General features: G+C 39.4%; 2 protein-coding genes across 3 annotated transcripts; both read left to right on the top strand.

Moving 5' to 3' along the window:
• The first annotated feature begins 6,319 nt into the window (after positions 1–6,319).
• On the top strand, positions 6,320–7,743 carry LOC113016555 (OX-2 membrane glycoprotein-like). Its single transcript, XM_080297776.1, has 3 exons — positions 6,320–6,347; positions 6,925–7,263; positions 7,352–7,743. The coding sequence occupies exons 1-3, from the start codon at positions 6,320–6,322 to the stop codon at positions 7,666–7,668; spliced, it is 684 nt and encodes a 227-aa protein (XP_080153902.1). The 3' UTR covers positions 7,669–7,743.
• A 119-nt stretch (positions 7,744–7,862) lies between these two features.
• On the top strand, positions 7,863–17,733 carry LOC113016229 (OX-2 membrane glycoprotein-like). Of its 2 annotated transcripts, XM_080297501.1 has the most exons (9): positions 7,863–7,946; positions 8,193–9,909; positions 11,056–11,135; positions 15,420–15,758; positions 15,879–16,172; positions 16,253–16,285; positions 16,395–16,491; positions 16,578–16,642; positions 17,257–17,733. In XM_080297501.1, exons 2-8 carry the CDS (start codon positions 9,896–9,898, stop codon positions 16,618–16,620), a joined length of 900 nt encoding a protein of 299 aa, XP_080153627.1. In that variant the 5' UTR covers positions 7,863–7,946; positions 8,193–9,895; the 3' UTR covers positions 16,621–16,642; positions 17,257–17,733. The 2 variants fall into 2 exon arrangements, with proteins under 2 accessions (XP_080153627.1, XP_026014689.2); XM_026158904.2 differs by lacking the exons at positions 7,863–7,946; positions 8,193–9,909; positions 11,056–11,135 and adding an exon at positions 11,305–11,463.
• Positions 17,734–20,939: the final 3,206 nt, after the last annotated feature.

Here is a 20,939-nt window from a genome sequence, read left to right as displayed (position 1 = left end):
TATCTGATAAATGCATCCACACATTCATAATACACCCAACCAAAATGTGGCAGAAGCGAGGCTTTTCACATACTGGTTCTCAAATTCTCTCAGTTTAGAAGTTAATGTGATATTTTTTCTTAGGAAGCATCAGATGTTTCCTCCTGCTATCTATTTCATGTTTATGATTTTTTTCTCTCTCACCTGCTACAGTAAATCTATTTATGAGAATAAACTGTGCCTGGAGAAGTGTTTGATTGAAACATTGCACAGCTGTAGTACACAGATACTTGGCAGCACATCAGTTTGCTGATTCTAGTTTCTACCACCAACACACGGAGTGCTTGTGATTTCTATGTACGGGATTTCATTTCATGTGTCATTTATATTACCTTTGCAGAAAGAAAACAAAGTAGGCCGTTACCTCTGATATATGAGTGCTCAAGCGTTCATTTACTCTTTCATCGAGTACAGTAGCGGGTTGAGCAGAGGAGACAGGAAAACACTTCGTCTGGTGGAGAGCGAGGATTGCACAATATAAAGAGAATGAGAGGAGGGGAAAACCGGGTTACACGCGCAGTTAACAGCGGTAATTAGGCGATGCGTGTTGACTAGGATTGTACTGAATTAAGATATTGTAATATTCTCCCGCACATATCATTTTTGCTGTTGGCTTATGTGCTCTCGTGAAGAATACTTTAGGCATCACCGTGGAAGCGTCTTGCGCTTGTTTCAATCTTTGGAGGGATGTATGGAGTGAAGATGTCACAGTTTGGAACTGTAAACTACGTTATTGCCGTTTTTACTTGTGGACTCTTTCACAAAGGTGAGTAAAAAGTGTACATTAATATTACACACATAGGTGTGTGGCAGCATGCGAGTTAGACGTTTTTACACAATGACAGATCACGTCCATTAATTTGTTACAAGCACACAACCCATTAAGAGTGGTGGGTGAAGCTGCTGTGACAGGTTTTCTGGTTTTGGAGGAAACGCATTAATCTGGTCTTGCTCTTGAACTGCGAGGAGAGAGAGAAAAAGATAAGTTCTAAGATAAGTGGTCAGCTGTGCGCAAATAGGTTTATTACATACATTGACTGTTGTGTCTTAAGAAACATCGCAGTTGTAAGAATTGCACACGTGTGTCTCTGTGTGTCCGCGCGCGCGTGTGCCTGACATGTGTGCCCTGTGCAGACCACTGCGGTTCAGTTTTGTCTTGTCTGCCGTGTGGTGGTAGTTGCAAGACGAACGTACTTTGGAGATACAGTATATTGGAATGTAAAAAGAGGAATGGACTACTACGTATTTTATACCTTAGAAACTAGAATTTTTATAAGTACCCGGAGCACACAGCCTGCTGAAAAAGACATGCACATTTACGCACCCTGCGCAGAAACATTATTTTCATTAACACAGGGACAGATCGACTCAAGATACATCAGAAAGATCTCTGGCCTCGTTATAACGATGTAGAGTGGGAGACTTTGGCCCACTCAGTGAGACATTAGAAACTGCTCTCGTGTTTGCTGCGCTTCTGACCTGAAGCGCTGAGGTGACGAACCAGACACTGAAAATTAGTTTGAGTACATAACGTTTGGATGAAATGTCAGTGCTCGGAGTTTCACATTATGCTGTTGCTGTTTTAATTCCTGGAGCCTTTGAGTAAGTTGAGAAGAAACTGCACATTAATGATAATATGTAAGTTAGACCTTTTGAAAGAAAATTCTTTAAAGTGAGTGCAGATGAGTATTTAAGAGGGGATTAGGGACTATCAGGGGTAATTAATATTAATTTTCACTTTAAATATGTTAATAACAGGTGTGGTGCTGGCAGAGCACGGCTGTCCTGTTCCGTTTCTATTTTCTCTACTAACAGTGTCCCAATTTATATAGAAAGTTGCAGTGAGTTCCTTTCAATAATGACCTACAAGGAACAGCGCAAATTAGTGGCTCAACAATGAACACACATGATGAAGGAGTGTGAAAGAGCCTAACAAAAAACAAACAAACAAAAACAATATAAGCAAAGGTTTTACTCCTGTTTCTGTCTGGAAAGAGAATTGTAGTTCTCTGAACAATCTGCGTGAAAATCATGGAGAGACTTATGAGACTTCTTGTGATTTTCATTGCAGAGGAGTACGAGATGCTCTGATGCAGTACTTGTTGAACGATAATTAAAATATTCTTGTTTTCCTGGTTAGATGCCTATAAAAGTACTCCTATTTCATGTCACCATGGATTTTGACAAAGCTTTGTTCCTTTCGCGGGTATGTCTTTACACTTGTAGGTTTTGTGCTGATGGCCAAGATTTCGTGTTGAAATTAAATGCTAAAACTTTGAAAAAGCAATTTAAGAATAATCCAGCAGTTTGGTGAATCTCTTTTAATTTGGTCCAATTAGGTCAATAGAATGAACCATTAACAGTATATGTTGATGGTATCACTAAAGTGTGCAGTCTCGTCAACACTGTCATATGCAAGAATACAGTCTTTTTTGTGTGATGACACCTGCTGAAGAAAATAACTGGTTGCTTTTTTCTTAAGAAGGAACCATCATTTCACCAAAACTTCACTGATGAATGTTTGTTTTTTCCTTTTACTCTTTATGCAGAAATGGGAGGGGCTAAAGAAAGCCAGTTTGAAAGCGATAGTGGGTTAATACACTATGAGCTAAAAGCATCGGCGTAACTTTGTGCTGAACATTGGGGGGGGTAATTAAATCTGGGTAAATTCCCAGATGATTAAAAATGCAACTATTTTGCTGGTAATAACTGAAATGAGTAAAGAAAATCAACAGCCTATTTTTGCAAGATAATTCATACTTTTATTGGGGGGGCTATATTGGTTGGATCTGATTATTGGGGGGGGGGGGGGGGGGGATCATAACCCCCCTAACCCCCCTGGAAATTACGCCCCTGGCTGAAAGTCAGTTGTGGAATGTAAAAGTGCTTCGGTTTTGTATTTCAGATCATGTTTTATGAGGCTGTGCGTCTCCTAAGTGGATGTAAACACTGGCTGGCTTACATTTGAAATAATTTATTCTTGCTGTGACCTCAGAGCCTAGAATCAGTTCATGCATTAAGTTGACTTGAATCTGTGTAATGTGCTTTTACAGTTGCACTTTAACTACATTTGTCATTCTTCGAGTACATTTTTGACACTTTATCGGTACTAAGTACCTGAGTATTTCCTCTAAAAACAGCATGGTGTTTCATAACAGTGATAGCATGTTGCTGTGTGTTGCTGGATGAGGATGTGGGTAAATGCACCTCACACGGTGAAAGAGATTAATGAATGAAAATACACCAAACACCAAGTACACGCACAACACAAAATTGCAGCACATAAAAACCACCAAAAATAATTTTTTCAGATGCTGTTGACATGACGACTTTATGTTTTGCTGTTAGAAGTAAGCGGAGTTAGTGTTGATGTTTAACTAGCTAGCTACATTCAGCAACACATGCAGGAAACAACGGCGCTACTTTCAAAATATCCTTCTGTATTCAAAGGCCACCGAAGAGATCGTATACATGATGCTTAAACTCACAAAGCTCTCAGAAAAAAAAGCAACGTAAGTTGAGTTTGTGCTTCAGTCTGTCAGAATCAATAACTGATCAGCTCCGTAACCACCCTCTCCTTCCCGTTACTCCCTGGTCGGTGCCCATAAACGGCGCCCATTGATTAACCCACACCCACTCCTTTCTGTTCGACCCATTTCCACGAGTCCCTCTTTGCTGGATGTTGTGCCAGAAAGTGATTTCCGACATTTCTGTATGTTTTTAATGTTAATTAATTTGACTTATTTTGTTTTTTAGACTGTTCAGAAAGTTTGACTTATGTAAAGGAGCCACGTGATTCAGTGATGTCAGTGGAAGTATGGAACAAAAGGTGAAAGTTTTGAATGTGTTTGGCACAGAAGTCTTTATGTGCACCATTCAACCAGTGAAAGTAACTTATGCACAATGGTCTATTCCACTACACACAGAAGAGGGGACAACGAGGAATAAGTGTGTTGTACAATAGCAGACGTTTTGCAAAATATTGAATCTTATGGAATCAGTGATATCACACTGAGCGTAATATGTCATGTTGCTGTTATTAATGAAAGGGACATGGCTGGGCGTACAATCACACTGGTCTCTTCTTTGCTGGCGATTTTTTTCAGAAGGTGAGCGACTGTTTTCTTTACGACCTAAATGCGTGCTGATTTGCTGTAGTCAGTTTGCTGTGTGGTGATCGTATAAAGTAAAGTGTACTTCACTGCAGACAGGACATACAGTGAGATTTGGCATGTGGTTTCTGGGAAAATAAACTTAGTGTATAAGATGGAATTTATAAACAAATCAGCAAATATAGTAACTTAAATGTAAATTGGAAGAAACTGATCTTTAATTGTGAAACAGGCACACACAGAAGTCAAAATAAGACATGCTTATAACATTATAATATTAAATAAGTAAAAATGGCAGACGCAATTAGAATAAGGCATTCCCAAATTGCAGAATTAACATGATTGCACTTTGCATAACACACACTGATACGAAATAATTGTCATCTAAATCAGAACCTTTCTTGCCTCCCTTGGTGCAAAGTCATCAATAATGTCATCATATGAAATCTGGTCAGCAATTGCATGATTGATGCTGATGATGGCAACGCCAGTGAGGCGTTCCTGAGACATAGTGGACCTCAGATATCTCTTCACAAGCTTCAGCTTTGAAAAGCTCCTCTCTCCTGAAGCCACAGTCAGAGGCAGAGTGACTACAATTCTCAGAGCAGTCCAGAAATGTGGTTACATTTGTCATGCAAAACGTTCAGCAGCTCAAGAGAGGTCAGCGATGTTGATGCTAAGTCAGGCAAATTCGTAATCTCTGGCATCCAACTCTAATTGGCCTTGAAAAAGCAAAGTAGCACTGAGGGCCTCACACTGTTCAGTGAGGTCATCATTTGAGAGATTTGGAAAATGTGTTAGTACTTAGTTTTCTAATGTGGTGAATCCCGCTTGGATGGAAGACGCTGCAGCATCAACAGCAACATTAAAAAGGTCACCTACAGCTTCTTTAAGGCATCACTCAATGGCTCATCAAATGATTTGTAAGAGAAGTGCTGCTTTGTAGATCTCAGTCTTTTCTGTGGCAGAACAGCCTCTATGTTCATGTCCTCACACATATCCTTGGCTGACATTTGTGCAGAATCAAAGCCTGTTGCCCTGTAGCTGTAGAGACCTCGCTCTGTCTTTTTGAGCAGGTTGACTGCTACATCGCATGCATGTTGGGAGACTGCATGAGTTTGCTCACATGGTGGGTTTGGTTCAGGATGTCATACCACACCCTTGTACAAATGCTGAATCTGTATAATCCCACCTCCTCAGACAAAGACTGGGCTTTGGTGTGGTTTCTCAACTCAATCAAAGCCTCTTTCACTATTTTCTCTTGTAATGACACAATCCGAATCACAACCGACAGATGTTCAGTGCGGCTATCTGGAGTGCAATCTAGAGTTATGGAGAAAAAAATTTCCAAGCTTGACATCATCAACCATTGTTGAAGTGATCCTGCTAGTTTGTTTTGTACATGGTAACATGGTAGCTGCTGTGACTGCAAGAGCCTTTCTGGACAAGGTTAATGCACTCCTGCATTATGAGTCAGTACTGCTCTCTATCTTATTTTCTCAGCCTGCAGAAGTGCCGTCTCTTGTTTGCTAATTGTTTCACCTTTTTAATCCTCACTACCATTTTTTCCATGCTTTCATGGAGTTGTGGTGTTCATGACTATTGTAATACATTACTTTGTAATTACAGTAAGTTCCTAAATAATGCAACTTAATAGTGTGAGGATTTTTGTTGTTTTGCAAAGTCAGCTAGACTACAGCATTATACTGTCATCCGGTTTTAGCGTAGCACAGTATGCAAACAGCCAACCAACAGCTATTATAATTCGTCACACATTCTCCATGATGACACATCGCTCGCTTCTCCTCCTCTTCTCCCTTTTCTAAACTGAGCAGCTGATGGCTTTGACCTTTTCTTGTCCATCTTCCATCGGTGTTCATTTTGCACGCCGTAACAACACCCCTCCCAATCGGAGAATCGTCATAACGTAAACTAATAGACCTGCACCTTAGTGCGCACATTTGGTTTGTATCGTTTTTCCCCTGCGATTGGCACAAACCAGGAAGAATTAATTGTGACATAATGGGCTTGGATTGACGATATTATGAATGAAATTAGCTTTATCAGGAAGCACCCCGCCCCCTCCTGTTTTGAAGGTAAGGGGCCCATTTGAAATCATTTATTCTTGAACAGGCTGTCTGTTGAATTCTCTCGCAGTCATAATCGTCATGTCTTTGGTGGCCATCTTTTCTAAAGGTGAGGGAGATACTGTGTTTTCTTTATGACACTTAATGCGTGGCGATTTATTGCTCTGTGGTGAGCTTCTGTAGTGAAGTGGATTTCACTGCAGAAAGTAGATTTGACGGGTGGTTCCTGTCAAGCGGAGCAGCAGAAGGAGGTAATAAACTTAAAGGAGGTGAGATTTCTTAAGAGCTGCTGACAATTCAACGGTCTCTTTGTTTCTCTCTTATCCACATGATGGTTTATTTACTCATTTAAGAGTATTTACTAATTTAAGAAGGAAGAGTGTGGGCTAGAGGAAAGTACTCAAAGGAAGAGGTTAGCAAAGAAAAAGTGTGATCTCATAAGAAAAATGTAAAGTGTTGCATTGAATGGAATCTGGTCAAACGAAATGTACTTGACTGGTACACATTCAGTTAATACGAAAAACATTTTCTTTGATACTTTCGTTTATTTAGCATCAGAACTACTTGGGCAGCATGTGAGTGTGAGAATGAAGGTATAAGTGTGTGTTACATGTGTTACATTCGGTGTGAGTAAGGGTTGGACTTGAACTGAATATTTAAAGTGCCTTGATCTTTAACTCCTACAGCTCTAACAGCAGTGATCCAAACACAGCAGACTGTGCTGGCAGCAGTGGGAGAAGATGCTGAATTCAGCTGTCAGCTCTTGGAGACTAAAGACGTCCTCCAGGTCACATGGCAGAAAAGCTTACATGACGTGGAGACAAATGTTGCCACGTACAACAAGTACTTTGGCCAAAAAGTGAATACTGACTTTACAGATAAAGTTGAGTTTAAATACACTGGACTACAGAACTGCTCCATAGTCATCAGGAATGTGACGGAGCAGGATGAAGGCTGCTATAGGTGTTTGTTTAACACTTATCCTGAAGGCTCCTTCATTGGTAGAACCTGCCTCCAAGTTTACGGTAAGAACTTTTACCATCTTGACATAAATGTGTTTGCAGCTGGTGTGTTTGTAAGAACACGTTGATGATATCTCCTGATCCTTCACAGAGCTGCATGAACCTGTTGTTGATGTCAGAGAGTCAAACTCTACTGAAGAGTGGGTTGTTTCCTGTTCAGCCACTGGTCGACCTGCTCCCACTGTAACACTCAGTGTCTCACAACAAGACCTCAGCTTCTCACAGTACAACACTGTCAGTGTGTCCAACACCAACGCTACATTCACTGTCACCACTACAGCTGTGCTCTCAGGTTCACGTAAACACAGCACACAGGTGGGATGTGCAGCACGAGTGCTCTCTGCTCCTCACAGAGAGGTGATGGTGACGATTCCTGATGATGATGATGATGGTGAGAAACTTTTTTGAAGTCACTGATTTATAAAATGATGACTACTGTTATTGTAATGCTTATGTTTCTTCTACCAGAGCTAGATGAGAAATCAGGATCTAATCCCAGGAATTTAGGTGTGTTAACATTTGTATGTTTTAAAGTAAGTTTTATCATTGAGTCTATTGACTTTTGATAGTTGTTTAAATTATTATACTCTTCTTTCTGCTGTTTGCCTCGAAGGAACCAGGATTTCAGCCATTCGGTCGTCTGTGGTGTTGTTGGTGCTCTGTGCTGCTGCGCTCATCTTTTTCTGGTATAGAAAGAAATCTACTCGTCTTAAACGATGTTGTTGTTTGTTTGTTTTTGTTTCAGCTGATAAATGTTTGCGCAGATTTAACTGTTAAATCTGTTGTCTGTCACAGAGAGAGCTCATCTTCTGACTAATCAAACTCTGATGAACTTGTATTTGTTTTTTCCAAGCCATCCCTCTTTCCAGAATACTCTGATTTTGCAACCTTAAGAGTGACATGCAATATTTTTCTTTTTCTGGTGTTTGTAGATCTGGATCATCTTAATAGAGGTTTCAGCGATTACACCACGATCCACGACTTTCACCTTTACCAGCAAGAAATGTTTTGACAAATTGTTTCTACTGGTCCATCTTCTGTTTTTGTTTTTGGTCTTTTTTTAACAAAATTTGAAAAGATAAAAGAAAAACACTCACACACAAAGCATTCATTTTTCCTCATGTTGCAGTTTCTACTTCAGTAGTTTCTGCTTTTATTTATCTATTTTTATATTTATTCAATATTGTGTTTTTGGCAGATTTTTTAACATTAAGCTACTTGAAACAAAAAGTGTAAGAATGAGCAGGAGTGACTAACCTGAAATTGTTCTCATCAATAATTTTAGCTGATCGATTAAATTGCTTTTATTGCAGTAATTCCTCCTAATACAAGCAACCATGAAAACCTGAAGTTGCAAAAAACGGCCACTGGGGGTCTCGGCTTATTCATGGGGAGCATGTTGAGACATTTACTGGTCAATAAAACAATAGGTTGTTTTTTTTTTTAAATCAACATATACATTGTTCAAACTTTAAATTACTCAGTGTTGGGATATTTGTCAACCTACTAAAACGATATCAACGATTTCTGTCAAGTATTGTGGGTATAACGGTTTATTCTCATGGTAAATGTGCAATCAACACTGTGCTCTTTATCGAAGATGTGTGTAGTAAATGTCATGAGCTTTTCACCTAAAACTCTATAAAACTTTTGAGATTTTGTAAGTTCTCTGTGTCATACTGAACTTCCTGAGGAAGCACACAAGCACACATTGTGTCAAAATGCACACAACATGTGTTGTCCCTGACCTGATGCAGCACGTGTTAAAGTTCAACACACTATGTGTTGAGAGTGAAGGGGGCCTAACCAAAGCACGCCGTGCCGTAATGCTGGGTTAAAACCACTGCATTTGAGTGGATTATATTTCTTGCCGAGTGAGCCCACTAGATGGCACTACAGCGTCAGTGCGCAGGACATTTCCTCGTTTTCACTTATCACGAAAACTTGCTCACCGTGCTTGAGGAAAGCATGCGACACTGCTCTGTGTTGTAGTGGAGAAAGTATGTTTTACTTTCATTTTAAGGATTAAAGCATGTTTTGAAACACAAAAATCTTAATGCTTTGACTCAGTTAACTTTGTACCGCTGCACATGTAACTCAGTATATAGGCCGACATAGCAGATGTCATTTTTTCAGACTGAATGTAAATACAAAATTTCCATGTCTTGTGATTTTTCGTTTTTATGGGCCGTTGTTTTTTTTTTGTTTTGTTTTTTTGTTTTTTTTTTGTAACAATGAATGAAATGAATGAAAGGTGGTGGATTGGCCAGATGCTGGCCCATGTGATGTGGGGGGCTAGAGGGGCTTGAGCACCCGCCCCTTTCCTGATGGGTGCCCAAGGTGCCCTTTTGTTGAGGCAACTTTTTAAAAAAAAAAAACAATTATTTTTTTTAATGTGTGCGTGCGTGCGGAGTCCTGTCTGTGCCCCTCAACAATAATATTTAACTATTAATCACAGTTTTGCTAAATAAAAGGATCTGGCTTGCATCAGTCACATGATCACATTTAACCAATGATCGCCCTTGATGGCAGAACGCGCTGGTTACGAGCCGGGAACGAGCTCACAAAGAGCACGCGCATTTGTTGCGGTCCGGAGCTGTAGGAGAAACACAAGTTAACTCAGAGACACAGACTGATGCGACAAACCCAGTAAGTAGGTGTACAGCGTGCACTGTAGTGTGTAGCACACAGGAGTATTGGCTTATTACGTACACGTTGGTAAGCTGTCTTGTTGCAACTGACGAACTGAAACAAACGAGCGTGCTGTGTGTGCAACAGCGTGACAAACATTACCTGTCCTTTTATTAACTGCACAAGTAGTGCTGGTCATAGCTGCTGGCTACCTGTGTAAGGCTGTCATGGGTCTGTAGCTCTGTCACCGTTTGAGGGAACATATTTAGTTTTAAAGTAAGTTACAGAGCATTTCCTGCCCTTCTGGGGGGATTATATTTCACTAAAAAACGATCTAATATGCATGTCCACATAATTATTATTATAATTATAATATATTAAAAACACACGCTGTATTTTAAAAAAACATACATTAAGAAACAGATTATATTAGATTTATGTTTTAAATAAGACAAAAATTGGATGTTACAGCAGTAACATTATTGTATCTCTACAGTTTAAAAGTGTAATAAGCTTTGCCCCTGCACAGAGTGGATAGTGAAACAAATGGAATCATCATAATGACATTATTTCATATTTATTACTTCCCCCTCCTCATTGCTTTATTATTGTAGCTCTAGTAATAAATAATAATGTAAGGATTCTGGATCAGCACCATGATGCCCATAGTATATACAGTATTCTGAAGAAGGTCTAAAATGTCACTGTGTGTGCGTGCATGTGTGTGTTTTATTTAGATGGATTTTTAAAAAAAAATATTACTCATGATATAACATTGTGCAGACATGGCTGGTAAGGACATGAGGAGGAAACAGTAGGAGCTGTGTGAGGCTACTAAAGGCAGTGCTATAACATTTTTCTGTCATCATTTTATTATAGATTAAGTGCAAGAGTTGTTAGGTGTGGATAATTAGATTATAGTTTATTGCAATAGCAAGTTGTGCCTTGTTCTCAGATAGACAGCAAGTGGAGAGTGATATATGAAATGATGGAAGGAAGAAGAGAAGCAAAGAGTGATTCACAGGCAGAGCCTAAATTATTTCTCACAGATTTTTGTTGCCTTATGGTTCCAAGCGCTGTCACCAATCTTTGCATTTTGTTATTATCTCATGACACTTGTTTAATCAGCTACCATCTCTCCTGTGGACTTTTTAATGCCTACAGTCTCAGATCAACACAGCCCTGCCCTCCTATCAGCAGCAGGAGCAGCAGAAACACCTCAACAGCAACATTGTACCCATCAGGTAAAACATAGGCTACGTTTGCTTTGCCTTGTTGCCCATATTAGATTCTTGATGAATGTGTGTTGTTGTTATTCAGCCTGGTTCAATGTGCCCCTTTTTAACTTTGAGCACCCGCCCCTTTAAACGTCTCTGCACGGCCCTGGATCTACATGTAAATCATTTGCAGCTGTTCAGTGATCATGGGGAGTGGCACATGCGGCAGTTTGCTGTAGTAGCTGAGCCCAGTGCCAGACAAAGTGTCAGCCTGAATAAAGTTTATATGAAATGTCCTTTTTTGGAGTTTCACCTTATCTTGTTGCTGTTTTTATTTTTGGAGCCTTTGAAAAAGGTGAGAAGAGACTGCATGCTAATGATTATACTATATGAGTTTTTTGTGAGACTTTTGAGACTTCAGTGAAAATGAATTAATTTTGTTCCCTCATAAGGTGATGGCACATTTCTGTTGTAGTGGTGGTAGGTCGCTATGGTGAAGTAACCTCTTAGAAAATGTTGTGATACAGGTGGAACCACAGGCAGCATAAAAGAGTGTTTTCTGTGTGTGTAGCTGAGTATTTAGGCGTTACTATCATTGGGGCAGTAGCGTTTTTAGATACGGGCGACACGGGCGGTTGCCCGGGGCGGCATCGTGGTGGGGGGCGGCATAACAGGCATCGGCAAAAAAAAAAAAATTGCTCGTACACATGCTGCCCCGACATCATGCCAGCGCATAGGGATGGTACAGGCACCGTCGGTTTTCTATCGCCCATTTGCTGGGAGTAAGGGCGCCCTCCGTTTGTGAGGTGCGCCTGCTGCTTGCGGCACAGGGAGGAGAGGACGGGCCGGCGAGGGGGATTCTCTGTCTGTCAAAATAAAAACAAACCAACAAACACGAAAACACCAGACATTATGATACAGACTTTCTATTCTATACGCGCGAGAGCCCTCCGTGCGCCTGCTCGCTGCTGAAGTCAAAGTAAACTTTATTGTCATCTCCGCTACTTACAGTCGAGCATATAGAGAGACGAGACGACGAGGCTCCAGTTACAGCAGTGCAAGTAAACGAACAGTAAATATAAGAAGAGTAAGAAAATAAATATACACTTTAGGACTCGGGGTAAAGGGATCAATAACAATTTAAAATGTATATTTTATATTTTGTTGATTTAAAGTCTCACACACAACCCGTTTTTAAAGTTTAAAGAGAGAAAAGAAGAGGAGGAGTGTAGCGACTTCCACAGTCGCTAGAGGCCGGGGATTGAGCCTGCCTATTTGCCTGACGCGCTGTCAACTTTACGCAATGAGAGGTGGAATTGCTCGCTTGTTTATTGAAGTGCTTGAAATTTTTACAGAGAAATGTGATCGGCTCGCGATTCAAAGTCTTAAAACATCACAGACTCTCATGCAACAAGGGGAAACTCGTTGTGCTGCGGTCAACAAAGGCAGGTCATGTATCCTAAAACATTAAGAATCAGAATACTTTATTACTTACTTAATATGTTTTGTGTGTGTGTGTGTGTGGGGGGGGGGGGGGGGCGCCAGAGGGAGTGTTCGCCCAGGGCGCCAAACGGGCTAGGACTGCCACGAGATGCAGAGAGGAATTTCCCCACGGGGATAAATATAGTATACTATATATTATTATTATTATTATTATTATTATTATTATTATTATTATTATTATTAATAATAATAATAATAATAATAATAATAAACTTGGTTTAGTCTCTGCACTTACGATTCCAGGGCTCTGGCTTTAGCTACTTTGTAATCACCTTTTACTCAGGAAACATCAATTGGTGGGAATTCAAAGAGTATAAAAATCTAGCAGGATCATCATTAAGGACAAAACAACAGTCTTCATCACTCAAGAATTCCTGTTTCTCCATCCTGCAATGATTTAAAGAGGGGTTTATAGACGTGCACAGCTTGGACCACTGGCCCTCCACCCATGGCAGTAAAATCATCAATGCCTTCAGACTCAGCCCCAACAGCTGCCCCAGTGGTCAGTCAATTTTTTTTTCCATATATAGAACAAATTCCAGACTAAGAAGACACATTTTAACATTTGATTCTACAAACTCTTTAACTTTAACAACATATTTAACATTCATGGAAATGATTTAACTGGTGACGGGTGAACACAAACCGGTTTTTGTTTCTCCTGCATTCTCTGGCATAATTCAGTGAAAGCGTGTTTATGCAGACAGAGTTATGAATCTTATGACTCTCATATGTCCTGTGAGTTAATACTTGCCTTTTGTCAAACACAAAAAGGCAGTTGTTGCAAACAGGATACTGATCTCTACACAAGTGTGTGCAAATATCCTTGTATTTGTGGTGTTGTAGCGGAAAAATGTAAAAATTGATTTTAAATATGCTTACGCATATACTTTTACAGCATGCCTTCATAGTGGAAAAGACAGACTGATAGGGGTGTGCCTGCTGATATTTAAAAATAGAAAAGGCATCTGATGGAGGTCTCAACGAAGGGCGAGTCAGTAACATCAGTTACAAAGGAATGTCGACTCTGCCATGTAACACTGAGCTGATACTGCACACCATTGCAAAAGCTGACAGAAGAGTAACAGGAAAAAAGTAACAAAGTTAAAAGAATATTGTGAGGGACCAAGCAGCAAAGAGGACACAGGAAAAATGTCTTCAAAATGTTTTTTATTTTTATTTTAACACTCAAAAAAATTGCAAAAGGACAGAATTCAAAGACATAATTAGCAAGCCCCCTAGCAGGTCACTTAAATATAGTGGAGGGGGACTATTCTGTACTAAATAAGCACAGAATAGCGCACATAAACCTAAGCACCCCTGTTTCTGATAGCACATGGTTGGTATTTTGACATTTTGTTTTTAAAGTCCTCAGCCACACCCCAAACCAGGTAACTCAAAGAAAGAGAAACATAATTAATGTAACAGAAAACATTATGATCAGTCAGAGAAATACAGATCGAGACTCTTCTTGTATTCCAATAAACCCCTTTTTTGAAGTATGTTCTCCGGTGTGGACTCCCTTTTTGTTTCTTTTGTCTAATGTTTGCCATTCTCCCCAGCATGTGTTACAACCCACCCAGATATTGGGGCAGATTGTAAAAAAGAAATGCAATGTATTTAACGTTAATACACAAGGTCTGTGGCATTCTTGCAGGGCTTTGAATAGATGTCATTTATAGGAAACAAAAGTGGGTATTTTGTGTAAAAGCTTGAGCGCTCTAGCCCCAAATTTAATTGAGTTACAAGTGCTAAAGCAAAAGGGGTTGCAGCCATACCTGATCTCCCCTACGCCAGAGACATATCACTCTAATTTTGGCTTCTCTTTATTGGTTGCCAGTAAATTTTAGGTTTCATTTTAAAATCTTGATTTTAACCTTTAGGGCGCTACATGGTCAAGCTCCCAAGTATATAGCTGACCTGCTGAAAGTTCATTCCTCTTCCCGAGCTCTAAGGTCATCATGTGAGAGGCTGCTGGTGGCCTCACACGACTTAAAACTCAGGGTGATTCGGTCTTTCAGACAGTGGCAGGTCGTGGAATTCTCTTCCCAGAGCGTTCTCACTCCCGAGGCGTAACATGTCGACGTTTTGTCACGTCCCGCGGCGTTCCTGAGGAACGCGAAAGGAGACCTTCGGCGTTCTTATGGTACGCGGCGGGTTATTGCTGGAATCCAGTGCAATGACGCTCCCGCGGTAGTAGACGTTCCAGCCCTGTATTTCAGCCCTAAACCTAACCTTATCCCTAGCCCTGACCATAACCTTATTCCTGACCTTAACCAGGACTTTAATGATGTTAAATAGCGTGTTTCTAAGCGATTTGAAGAAAAAGAGCGAACATGTGTAGGTTCAGTCCAGACGGTTCTCATATTTCCTATTTTTCCGAGGTCGTCATTTAGGAACGTGGTGGGTAGCCGAAAACGTAATATGGTGACGATTTGTCACCTAGCGTAAAATGTTACGCTTTGGGAGTGAGAACGGGGCTCTTCCACTGTTTTTATGCTGTAGAGACGCCATTAACTGTTTTAAAAAGCATCTGAAGACATTTTTAGATAGACCAGCTTTTAATTAATTAGTTTTTTTCTTTTTTTTTACATCAATATGTTGTATATTCATTTCTTATTTTATTGTGAAGTGCTTTGAGATTTTTTATTTTTTGTTAAAAGTGCTTTAAAAATCCTTTTTACTTATTTACAGTAGTGTGAGAGTGGAGGTAAAACTGGGTGTTAAATACAGGAATAATGAGAGCTAATGTAATTGTTGCATTAGAACATTCAAAGTGCCTTACATCTTGATCTGTATCTCCTACAGCTCTAACAGCAGTGGTCCAAACACAGCAGACTGTGCTGGCAGCAGTGGGAGAAGATGCTGAATTCAGCTGTCAGCTCTTGGAGACTAAAGACATCCTTCAGGTCACATGGCAGAAAATCTCTCCTGATGTGGAGACAAATGTCGCCACCTACAGCAAGTACTATGGTCAGAGAGTGAATGATGGCTTTACAGATAAAGTTGAGTTTAAATACACTGAACTACAGAACTGCTCCATAGTCATCAGGAATGTGACAGAGCAGGATGAAGGATGCTATCACTGTCTGTTTAACACTTATCCTGAAGGCTCAATCATTGGTAGAACCTGCCTCCAAGTCTATGGTAAGAACTTTTACCTTCTTTAACCAACCACAGAAGACTCAAACTAATATAGTGGATATGAAAATGTAAGAAGCTGGTGAAGTTAAAGAGATATTCCTTACATTTCCTGATCCTTCACAGAGCTGCATGAACCTGTTGTTGATGTCAGAGAGTCAAACTCTACTGAAGAGTGGGTTGTTTCCTGTTCAGCCACTGGTCGACCTGCTCCCACTGTAACACTCAGTGTCTCACAACAAGACCTCAGCTTCTCACAGTACAACACTGTCAGTGTGTCCAACACCAACGCTACATTCACTGTCACCACTACAGCTGTGCTCTCAGGTTCACGTAAACACAGCACACAGGTGGGATGTGCAGCACGAGTGCTCTCTGCTCCTCACAGAGAGGTGATGGAGACGATTCCTCATCATAACGGTGAGAAACTGAACTCAGTGATTTATAAATTGATGACTACTTTGTGATTGTAACTTTTATGTTTCTTCTACCGGAGCTAGATGAGAAATCAGGATCTGATCCCAGGAATTTAGGTGCGTTAAAATTTCAGTGTTTTAAATGTAGTTTTTGTCCTGTTGAGTCTATCGTCTTTTCATAGTTGCTCAAATTATTATATTCTCCTTTCTCCTGTTTGTCTCAAAGGAATCAGAATTTCAGCCATTCTGTTGTCTGTGATGTTGTTGGTGGCCTGTGTTACTGCACTCATCTTTGTCTGGTATAGAAAGAAATCTCAGAGCAGGTACTCGTCTTAAACAGTGTTGTTGATTGTTTTTTTTTCCAGTTAATAAATATTTGTGCAGATTTAACTGTTCTTGAATATTTGAGTCAGTCACACAGGCAGGTTGAGATGAATGTTATACCTACCTGAATCTACAATGAGAAATAAAGGGGTAAGTCACTCTTGATCCGTCATTCTGGACCCACGAAGTTACAACCCGAGTTGTGAAAAAGTTGGGTTACTGTTAAATATAAATTAAAACATATTTCAATAATTAGAAAAGCTCATGAACCTATCATTTAATAACAACAGAATATAGTAAGCATATCAAATGTAATGAAGTAATAAAATGTGACATTTTATTATTGTGTGAAAATAATAGAAATAATTTCATGACAATATTTAGCTTATTTTTGATTCGATTTGTCTGATTGCATCTAAAAAATGTTGCCACCGGACACCATAAGTTTAACATGTAAGAAATAGCTGGAGGAACATTTTACAACTGATTAAAGGTTGACTTTTAAGATTGTGAACTCATAATTATAATGTAGTACAACATGCAATGGAAAGTAAAAAATAAAAATATGTTGTGACATTTGAGGTTCTCTGACTTACCTCCAGAGCTGCTTTTTATTCTTTTACAATCTAATGTAAACTGCATGTCAACCAAACTGATGCGTCTTTCCACTAAGCTATTACTTTGTTTAGAATTTTTAGATTCTGTATTATTGACAGAGCAGTGATATAATGCTTGTTTCTTTGATTTTGTTTTTTAATTTAAAGGACTCAAACATCTTCAGGTAAACACCGTGACAAGTGGGTACCTGCTGACACCAAATGATGATCTGGGTCATCATGTGGTGGTGATGAACAGCAACAAAACTACATAATGAAAAATCTTTACTTTGTTTGTTTACTTTTTTTTTCAAGAAGAGTGTGTTACCTAAAACAACGGTGCTAAAATTTGACAAATAACTTCATTAAAGTTGTACTAAAGAAAATGTCAATTGTTACATTTACATTGACAGTTAAAATTGTTACAATTCTATTTTTTTTATAATCCTCTGTGCTATATATTTATAGCACATGTATTTTTATTTTATTTTATTTTTCAACAGTCTTAAATGTTGTTATTCCTTTTTACATTTAGAAACATGTAACCATGTTCTTCCTTAGCAGAATAGCACAAAAGTTCAATAAGCACTAAAATGTGTTGCACTGAAACATTTGCAAACCATTAAATAATATTATTGTCCTGTACATTTCCATTTTCATGTACTTGGTGCTATCTAATTTTTACACTGTTTTTTAAATATTTGAAAAAAAAATTGAAAATCCAAGAAAATAAAAATTTACAATAAAAAGTGATGTTCTGTTGTCATGTTAAAGATATTTATATTTTAACCCTGGAGATTTGACCCCATGGTTTCCCTAGTAAACCAATGGGGTCGGCTCTGACCCCATGGGTTAAATTTAACTCACTTTAATTAATTGAAAGTCAGCAGGAGTGGCTAACATGAAACATTGTCAGTAACTTATGGCCTGGTAAATGGCCTGTGTTTGTATAGCGCTTAGTCCCTAAGGACCCCAAAGCGCTTTACACATCCAGTCATCCACCCATTCACACACTGGTGATGGCAGCTACATTGTAGCCACAGCCACCCTGGGGCGCAACCATACTGAATTTCACCAGAGAAACACACACACACATATGAGAAGAGAGAGAGTATGCATAGTATGCAAACGGATACCAAACAGCCATCATAATTTGTCATACAATGAGAACAGGACAAATCAACAATTGACAACGACTAATTAATATTAAAATCTGTAACATAATGTATTGTTTGGAGTTTAGTCTGTTACTGTTACTATTTTTACCATTTCTTCTTGGAGCAACTGTAACGCACATAATTTCCTTAAGGATTAATAAAGTATTCTGATTCTGATTGTTTCAGGATGAGCTGCCATTATCCAATCACACATCTGCTTACCTGTGTCTTTGGCTCATTTCTCCTCCTCTTCTTTTCTCTTTTTTCTAAACTGAGGACCTGATGGCTTTGAACTTTTCTTGTCCATCTTCCATTGGTTTTAATTTTGCACTCCAGTATGAACACCCATCCCTCAACCCAAGGATCACCCCAACATGATCTAACACACCTACACCTTAGTTCACAGATTCACTTTGTCGAGGGTTTATTTCTGGGATTTCACACAACCCAGGATTCAAATCATGAATACATAATGGGCTTGGATTTACAACATTATAAATGAAATGTGCTCTATTTGGAAGCAGCCGCCCCCCCCCCCCCTCCCCTTTTGACATGTTGTGTGTGAGACTTTAAATCAGCAAACTGTAAATTATACATTTTAAATTGTTATTGATCCCTTTACCCCGAGTCCTAACGTGTATATTTATTTTCTTACTCTTCTTATATTTATTGTTCATTTACTTGCACTGCTGTAACTGGAGCCTTGTCGTCTCTCTATATACTGGACTGTATGCAGCGGAGATGACAATACAGTTGACTTTGACTTCAGCACCGAGCAGGCGCACCGAGGGCTCTCGCGCTCACTTTTCGCGTATAGAATTTCGAAAAAAACAAATTGCAAATTATAAGTCTGTATCATAATGTCTGGTGTTTTCGTGTTTGTTGGTTTGTTTTCATTTTGTTTTATTTTGCGAGTTGGTTATTAGATGCTGCTCCAGCCGGTCAGTGAAACCGCGCCGCCCCGCCCTCTCCTCCCTGTGCCGCAAGCAGCAGGCGCACCTCGCAAACGGGCGATAGAAAACCGATCGGTGCCTATGTCATTCCCAATATGCGCTGGCTGATGTCGGGGCAGCATGAGTACGAGCAATGTATTTTTTATTTTTATTTTTGCCGATGCCCGTGATGCCGCCCCCCACCACGATGCCGCCCCGGGCAACCGCCCGTGTCGCCCGTATCAAAAACCGCTACTGCTGGTCAGAGAGTGAATCATGGCTTTGCTCAAGTTTAAACATACTGTACAGAACTGCTCCATAATAATCAGGAACGCGACGGAGCAGGATGAGGTCTTCTATCACTGTTTGTTTAACCCTTAAGGTTCTCAAACAAGTGGAACCAGCTAAGTGCCAGAAACAAATATGCTGGATAACAAGGTGTTACCAGCCGGATGAACGTGTAACACAAATGCTGATTGTTTTTTTCATTCAGTACTCTGTGTTTTATACACTGTATATACATTGTATACATGTGCAGTATATGTAATAATGTTTTGTCTCATGTTCCACATATTTACTTTTGTCCTGCTAATTAATTATGGTAAATGGTGTTTGTAATTTCACTTGTGTACAGTGTTTTTGTTTCCAGTTATGACATTAAGATGTAAATAGGTGTAAATAAACTACAGCGGTGCTCTCAGGTTCACGTAACAACAGCACACAGGGGGGATGTGCAGCACGAGTGCTCTCTGCTCCTCAGAGAGAGGTGACTGTGAAGATTCATGATGATGATGAAACTCTTTTGAAGTCACTGATTTATAAAATGATGACTACTTTGTGATTGTAATGCTTATGTTTCTTCTAACAGAGTTAAATGAGAAATCAGGATCTAATCCCAGGAATTTAGGAGTGTTTTAAAGTCAGTTGAGTCTATTATTTTTTTTATAGTTGTTCAAATTATTATACTCTTCTTTATCATTTTTTTCTCAAAGGTATCAGGATTTCAGTCATTCTGTCGTCTGTGGTGTTGTTGTGCAGTATCTTTGTCGGGTATAAGAAGAAATCTCAGAGCAGGTACTCGTCTTAAACACTGTTGTTGATTGCTTTTTTTGATTCAGAAGATAAATGTTCGTGTAGATTTAACTGTTCTTAAATCGTTTGCCTGTCATATTACGATTGGGATATTTGTCAACCTAATAAAACGACGACGATTTCTGTCAAGTATTGTGGGTATAACGGTTTATTCTCATGGTAAATGTGCAATCAACACTGTGCTCCTTATTAAAGATGTGTGTAGTAAATGTCAGCAGCTTTTCACCTCAAAGTCTGTTATTATCACTACTGCTGATAAACACATTTTGAAAGGTAAATAATTTTCACAAAATCAACCTGCTTGTGTACGTCTTGGTTTATATCAGATTTCCACCACAAATCTTTTAGAAAACGTGATCGTATGGAGGCTTTTGATTATCTGATTGTAAACAATTGGAATACAAGAATGAAAATCATTTAAACAGTTCACACATGTACATATGCATAGAGTAGATGCACTGTCACCACTACAGCTGTGCTCTCAGGTTCACGTGAACACAGCACACAGGTGGGATGTGCAGCACGAGTGCTCTCTGCTCCTCACAGAGAGGTGATGGTGACGATTCCTGATGATAATGAGGAACTCTTTCACTGATTTATAAAATGATGATTTCTCTGTGATTCTAATGTTTGTAAGGTGTGTTAAAAGCCAGTTTTCAATGTATATCAA

This window comes from Astatotilapia calliptera, chromosome 23 (genome assembly GCF_964374335.1).
Source record: "Astatotilapia calliptera chromosome 23, fAstCal68.1, whole genome shotgun sequence".
Taxonomy (NCBI): domain Eukaryota; kingdom Metazoa; phylum Chordata; class Actinopteri; order Cichliformes; family Cichlidae; genus Astatotilapia; species Astatotilapia calliptera.
The sequence above is the reverse complement of the archived record's forward strand: the minus strand, read 5'-3'. Positions and strand labels throughout refer to the sequence as shown.

What these genes read in the sequence shown, in the direction of transcription:
- LOC113016555 (XM_080297776.1), top strand. Translation starts at nt 6,320, where the DNA reads ATGTCTTTGGTGGCCATCTTTTCTAAAG. An exon ending in GGTGGCCATCTTTTCTAAAG is followed by an intron (nt 6,348 to 6,924) that starts GTGAGGGAGATA and finishes TAACTCCTACAG; the next exon opens with CTCTAACAGCAGTGATCCAA. An exon ending in AACCTGCCTCCAAGTTTACG is followed by an intron (nt 7,264 to 7,351) that starts GTAAGAACTTTT and finishes GATCCTTCACAG; the next exon opens with AGCTGCATGAACCTGTTGTT.
- LOC113016229 (XM_080297501.1), top strand. An exon ending in GACGATTCCTCATCATAACG is followed by an intron (nt 16,173 to 16,252) that starts GTGAGAAACTGA and finishes TACCGGAGCTAG; the next exon opens with ATGAGAAATCAGGATCTGAT. An exon ending in AGAAAGAAATCTCAGAGCAG is followed by an intron (nt 16,492 to 16,577) that starts GTACTCGTCTTA and finishes TGAATATTTGAG; the next exon opens with TCAGTCACACAGGCAGGTTG.